Below are 7,493 nucleotides of genomic sequence, written 5' to 3' on the forward strand. Positions count from 1 at the left end.
AGACCTAGCTAACTGGCTGAAGACCTAGCTAACTGGCTGAAGACCTAGCTAACTGGCTGAAAACCTAGCTAACTGGCTGAAGACCTAGCTAACTGGCTGAAGACCTAGCTAACTGGCTGAAAACCTAGCTAACTAGTAATTAGCAAACACCAGACACAGATAAAAGGGGAAACCTATAAGCATATTTGCCTTAGATGAATAGGGGAAACGTCTAATTATATTTGCTGACACGCTGCAGTTACATTTTGGCACTAGCTACCTAGTTGTGTGTGCAAACCACGACCCTCTGCAAACATGCCCTCTATTTAAATTAGGTAAGAGATTAAGACATTACCATCGGTGTATTCAAATTAGCTTTTTTGTGATGTCACAAAAGTGAGCGAGGAGTGTGTGTAACTCTGTGTTGTTGTCTGTGTCACACTGCTTTGCTTTATCTTGGCCAGGTCGCAGTTGTAAATGAGAACTTGTTCAACAGGCCTACCTGGTTAAATAAAGGGTTATATATATAATATATAAATACCTGGTTAAATAAAGGGTTATATATATAATATATAAATACCTGGTTAAATAAAGGGTTATATATATATAATATATAAATACCTGGTTAAATAAAGGGTTATATATATAATATATAAATACCTGGTTAAATAAAGGGTTATATATATATAATATATAAATACCTGGTTAAATAAAGGGTTATATATATAATATATAAATACCTGGTTAAATAAAGGGATATATATATATATATATATAAATACCTGGTTAAATAAAGGGATATATATATATATATATATAAATACCTGGTTAAATAAAGGGTTATATATATATATATAAATACCTGGTTAAATAAAGGGTTATATATATAATGTATAAATACCTGGTTAAATAAAGGGTTATATATATATATATAAATACCTGGTTAAATAAAGGGTTAGGGTTATATATATAATATATAAATACCTGGTTAAATAAAGGGTTATATATATAATATATAAATACCTGGTTAAATAAAGGGTTATATATATATAATATATAAATACCTGGTTAAATAAAGGGTTATATATATATAATATATAAATACCTGGTTAAATAAAGGGTTATATATATAATATATAAATACCTGGTTAAATAAAGGGATATATATATATATATATAAATACCTGGTTAAATAAAGGGTTATATATATATATATAAATACCTGGTTAAATAAAGGGTTATATATATAATATATAAATACCTGGTTAAATAAAGGGTTATATATATAATGTATAAATACCTGGTTAAATAAAGGGTTATATATATAATATATAAATACCTGGTTAAATAAAGGGTTATATATATAATATATAAATGCCTGGTTAAATAAAGGGTTATATATATATAATATATAAATACCTGGTTAAATAAAGGGTTATATATATAATATATAAATACCTGGTTAAATAAAGGGTTATATATATATATATATATATATATATAAATACCTGGTTAAATAAAGTGTTATATATATAATATATAAATACCTGGTTAAATAAAGGTGACATAAAATTAAAAATTAAAAAAGGCCCTTAATAATCCTGCCTCCTGAATCGAAGTGTTTGACATGAGGGAGGGGACCAGTCATTTTATGATTCAACTTTATCAATGTAGAAGCAACAGTCATTTTTCATACTTTGATTTGGTTTCATCCAAATATAATTTTGACTGTTCGGGACCTTTACATTTTAGTAAAGTGATTTTAATAACCTGCTTTTAATAACCTGCAGAGAGCATGCAGATAAAGGATGGGTAGATCTTTGTTCAGTTACATGCAGATAAAGGATGGGTAGATCTTTGTTCAGTTACATGCAGATAAAGGATGGGTAGATCTTTGTTCAGTTACATGCAGATAAAGGATGGGTAGATCTTTGTTCAGTTACATGCAGATAAAGGATGGGTAGATCTTTGTTCAGTTACATGCAGATAAAGGATGGGTAGATCTTTGTTCAGTTACATGACAAATTATCTGAGCACCCAAAACAAATTATAAGGTGTTCCTCAGGGTTCGGTACTTGGACCCCTGCAGTTCTCGTTATATATGTTGGTACTTTAAGTCCTATACATGGTAGGGATGTCATTGCCATAATAATGACATATCTATGGTTATCAACAAACCTAGAGGAGGCTGCTGTAAAACATTTCACTGTACCTATCTGTTGTATGTGACAATACAACATGTATTTTTATTTATTTTGGGTATTTTTTGGCATGTAAATACTGGATGACAGCCAGTCAACTTCCTTTTCCCCGCTTCACTCAGACTAGACAGATGATGTTATCAAGCTGTGTGTGTGTGTGTGTTTTAATGTGTGTGTGTGTGTGTTAATGTGTGTGTGTGTGTGTGTGTGTGTGAGATGCTCCAATGTCTGTATGCCTGTGTGTGTTTCAGAGCCAGCGGTGGCCAGCTGCGTCCAGCGCCCTGTGGACCTTGTGTTCATGCTGGACGGGTCAGAGAGGATGGGAGTGGAGAACCACCGCCGCGCCAAGGAGTTCATTGAGAACGTGGCGCGCCGCCTCACTCTGGCCAACGGCCAATCAGACGACAGGAACGCCCGCATCGCCCTGCTGCAGTACGGCAGCAAATCAGAACAGAAGGTTGAGTTTTCGCTCACGCACAATCTGACGGTGATCGCTGATTCGCTGGCTGGGATGAGCTACATGGACTCCGCCTCTTCTCTGGGCAGCGCCATCATACACGCTGTCAACAACCTGGTGATGTCACAGGTACACGTTACACACACACGCTGTCAACAACCTGGTGATGTCACAGGTACACGTTACACACACACGCTGTCAACAACCTGGTGATGTCACAGGTACACGTTACACACACACACGCTGTCAACAACCTGGTGATGTCACAGGTACACGTTACGCACACACACGCTGTCAACAACCTGGTGATGTCACAGGTACACGTTACACACACGCTGTCAACAACCTGGTGATGTCACAGGTACACGTTACGCACACACACGCTGTCAACAACCTGGTGATGTCACAGGTACACCTGGCGCGTCGTAACGCTGTATAACTATACTGTCTCTGTGTTCTACAGGGCAGCCGCCTGATAACTATACTGTCTCTGTGTTCTACAGGGCAGCCGCCTGATAACTATACTGTCTCTCTGTGTTCTACAGGGCAGCCGCCTGATAACTATACTGTCTCTCTGTGTTCTACAGGGCAGCCGCCTGATAACTATACTGTCTCTCTGTGTTCTACAGGGCAGCCGCCTGATAACTATACTGTCTCTCTGTGTTCTACAGGGCAGCCGCCTGATAACTATACTGTCTCTCTGTGTTCTACAGGGCAGCCGCCTGATAACTATACTGTCTCTCTGTGTTCTACAGGGCAGCCGCCTGATAACTATACTGTCTCTCTGTGTTCTACAGGGCAGCCGCCTGATAACTATACTGTCTCTCTGTGTTCTACAGGGCAGCCGCCTGATAACTATACTGTCTCTGTGTTCGACAGGGCAGCCGCCTGATAACTATACTGTCTCTGTGTGTTCTACAGGGCAGCCGCCTGATAACTATACTGTCTCTCTGTGTTCTACAGGGCAGCCGCCTGATAACTATACTGTCTCTCTGTGTTCTACAGGGCAGCCGCCTGATAACTATACTGTCTCTCTGTGTTCTACAGGGCAGCCGCCTGATAACTATACTGTCTCTCTGTGTTCTACAGGGCAGCCGCCTGATAACTATACTGTCTCTCTGTGTTCTACAGGGCAGCCGCCTGATAACTATACTGTCTCTGTGTTCGACAGGGCAGCCGCCTGATAACTATACTGTCTCTGTGTGTTCTACAGGGCAGCCGCCTGATAACTATACTGTCTCTGTGTTCGACAGGGCAGCCGCCTGATAACTATACTGTCTCTGTGTGTTCTACAGGGCAGCCGCCTGGCGCGTCGTAACGCTGAACTGTCTTTTGTCTTCATTACCGACGGAATCACTGCCAGCGAAAGCCTGGAGGAGGGCGTGTCGGCCATGCGGCGGGCTGAGGGTGTTCCCACGGTGATCGCCATGGGCACCGACACGGACCAGGACGTGCTGAGGAAGGTTGCCCTGGGAGACACGTCGGCCATCTTTAGAGGGGAGGACTACGCCACGCTGGGGAAACCCACCTTCTTCGAACGCTTCATCCGCTGGGTCTGCTAATCAGCTAACGAGCTCGTTAGAGCTAACGAGCTGTATTCTAACGAGCTGTTAAAGGTGCAGTCCGTAAGAATCTTTTTAGTAACGAATAAACAAACAAATCAACGTGTTCTCAGATGTGAAGGTGCTCTGTGCTTTGCAAGGTTTAAGCAAAAAAGTGGCAGAACTTGGAAGCTCAACTTCTAGCTCGTCCAAGAGACACAAGGCACTCTAGATTTTTGTATCTTTTAAATTAGTTAAATTACAGATTTCACCTTTAATTAGCTAAGCCCAAACAACCAAAGCCTCTCTCATCAGAGAGTTACTGATACTGAAGTGTAAAAGAGGTTGTAATTGTAAGTCTTGTTTTTTGTATTGTATTGTGTGTCTAGAAGAGATCCCTCACTGTGAGGTCTGTATCAGTACGTTTGTATTTTACACTAAAGGTGCTATTCTAGTGGAAGGAGTTACATACACAGTGTCGTGTTGCACAATCAACTCTGTTTATCAAACAGTCTTAATTTTTAAACAGTTCAGTTTTTCAAACTTTCTAATTTCAATAGATGTGCCGCTTTATACATTATTATTCCAGTTCAGGGGACCATACACTCATTCAGACACACACACACACATAAATACACACACACACACACATACACACACACAAACACACACAAACACACCAATTTGTTCAGGGTTTCAAACTCGGTCCTGACCTCCTGCTGAGCTAGCTACTCTCAACCAAATAAAACACACAAGTGTATCAGTAGGAACCTATACCCAACACACCTTTATCCAACACACCTTTACCCAACACACCTTTACCCAACACACCTTTACCCAACACACCTTTACCCAACACACCCACACCTATACCAACACACCTATACCCAACACACCTTTATCCAACACACCTTTACCCAACACACCTTTACCCAACACACCTTTACCCAACATACCTATACCCAACACACCTTTACCCAACACACTTATACCCAACACACCTTTACCCAACACACCTTTATCCAACACACCTTTACCCAACACACCTTTACCCAACACACCCACACCTATACCCAACGAACCTTTACCCAACACACCTTTATCCAACACACCTTTACCCAACACACCTTTACCCAACACATTCACACCTATACCCAACACACCTATACCCAACACACCTTTACCCAACACACCTTTACCCAACATACCTATACCCAACACACCTTTACCCAACACACCTTTACCCAACACACCTTTACCCAACACACCTATACCCAACACACCTATACCTTTACCCAACACACCTATACCCAACACACCTTTACCCAACACACCCACATCTATACCCAACACACCTTTACCCAACACACCCACATCTATACCCAACACACCTTTACCCAACACACCTTTACCCAACACACCCACATCTATACCCAACACACCTTTACCCAACACACCTTTACCCAACACACCTTTACCCAACACACCCACATCTATACCCAACACACCTTTACCCAACACACCTATACCCAACACACCTTTACCCAACACACCTTTACCCAACACACCTTTATCCAACACACCTTTACCCAACACACCTTTACCCAACACACCTTTACCAAACACATCCACACCTTTACCAAACACATCCACACCTTTACCAATCACACACACACACACACACACACACTGAAAATGCGTTTGTTGTAAACTGAACAGTGTGTAATAAAGCTAGCTGTGGTTAAACCAGACCTGTGTGTGAGTGTGTCTGTCCACATCTGTATTGCACCTGTATTTAAGACCTGCTAGATGTGACCCATCAGTATCCTGTCTGTCCCCCCACCACCACCCCTGCTGTTTAAAGGGGATGGAAACACTTGGCTTTGACCCCCCCCCCCCCTGCTGTTTAAAGGGGAATGGAAACACTTGGCTTTGACCCCTCCCCCCCCCCCCCCTGCTGTTTAAAGCGGATGGAAACACTTGGCTTTGACCCCCCCCCCCGCTGTTTAAAGGGGATGGAAACACTTGGCTTTGACCCCCCCCCCCCCTGCTGTTTAAAGGGGATGGAAACACTTGGCTTTGACCCCCCCTGCTGTTTAAAGGGGATGGAAACACTTGGCTTTGACCCCCCCCCCCCTGCTGTTTAAAGGGAATGGAAACACTTGGCTTTGACCCCCCCCCCCCCCCCTGCTGTTTAAAGGGGAATGGAAACACTTGGCTTTGACCCCCCCCCCCCCTGCTGTTTAAAGGGGATGGAAACACTTGGCTTTGACCCCCCCCCCCTGCTGTTTAAAGGGGATGGAAACACTTGGCTTTGACCCCCCCCCCCCCCCTGCTGTTTAAAGGGGATGGAAACACTTGGCTTTGACCCCCCCCCCCTGCTGTTTAAAGGGGAATGGAAACACTTGGCTTTGACCCCCCCCCTGCTGTTTAAAGGGAATGGAAACACTTGCTTTGACCCCCCTGCTGTTTAAAGGGGAATGGAAACACTTGGCTTTGACCCCCCCCCCCTGCTGTTTCAAGGGGAATGGAAACACTTGGCTTTGACCCCCCCCCCCCTGCTGTTTAAAGGGGAATGGAAACACTTGGCTTTGACCCCCCCCCCTGCTGTTTAAAGGGGATGGAAACACTTGGCTTTGACCCCCCCCCCCCTGCTGTTTAAAGGGGATGGAAACACGGCTTTGACCCCCCCCCCCCTGCTGTTTAAAGGGGATGGAAACACTTGGCTTTGACCCCCCCCCCCCCTTCTGTTTAAAGGGGATGGAAACACTTGGCTTTGACCCCCCCCCCCCCTGCTGTTTAAAGGGGATGGAAACACTTGGCTTTGACCCCCCCCCCCCCCTGCTGTTTAAAGGGGAATGGAAACACTTGGCTTTGACCCCCCCCCCCCCTGCTGTTTAAAGGGGATGGAAACACTTGGCTTTGACCCCCCCCCCCCTGCTGTTTAAAGGGGATGGAAAAACTTGGCTTTGACCCCCCCCCCCCCTGCTGTTTAAAGGGAATGGAAACACTTGGCTTTGACCCCCCCCCCCCCCCTGCTGTTTAAAGGGGATGGAAACACTTGGCTTTGACCCCCCCCCCCCCCCTGCTGTTTAAAGGGGATGGAAACACTTGGCTTTGACCCCCCCCCCCCCTGCTGTTTAAAGGGGATGGAAACACTTGGCTTTGACCCCCCCCCCCCCTGCTGTTTAAAGGGGAATGGAAACACTTGGCTTTGACCCCCCCCCCCTGCTGTTTAAAAGGGGAATGGAAACACTTGGCTTTGACCCCCCCCCTGCTGTTTAAAGGGGATGGAAACACTTGGCTTTGACCCCC

The 7,493-nt window shown here is 44.0% G+C and overlaps 1 protein-coding gene across 4 annotated transcripts in view; it reads left to right on the forward strand.

The window, feature by feature from the left end:
• Nucleotides 1-5,927, forward strand: part of LOC115157674 (collagen alpha-2(VI) chain) — a 47,286-nt gene extending 41,359 nt beyond the window's left edge. For all 4 annotated transcript variants that reach the window (XM_029706115.1, XM_029706116.1, XM_029706117.1 and 1 more), the window contains 2 exons: nt 2,432-2,766; nt 3,933-5,927. In XM_029706115.1, coding sequence (XP_029561975.1) covers nt 2,432-2,766; nt 3,933-4,199 — 602 coding nt within the window. In that variant the 3' untranslated portion in view covers nt 4,200-5,927. The remainder of the gene's footprint in view (nt 1-2,431; nt 2,767-3,932) is intronic.
• The last annotated feature ends 1,566 nt before the right edge of the window (nt 5,928-7,493 follow it).

This window comes from Salmo trutta, chromosome 21, assembly GCF_901001165.1.
Source record: "Salmo trutta chromosome 21, fSalTru1.1, whole genome shotgun sequence".
NCBI classification, from domain to species: Eukaryota; Metazoa; Chordata; class Actinopteri; order Salmoniformes; family Salmonidae; genus Salmo; species Salmo trutta.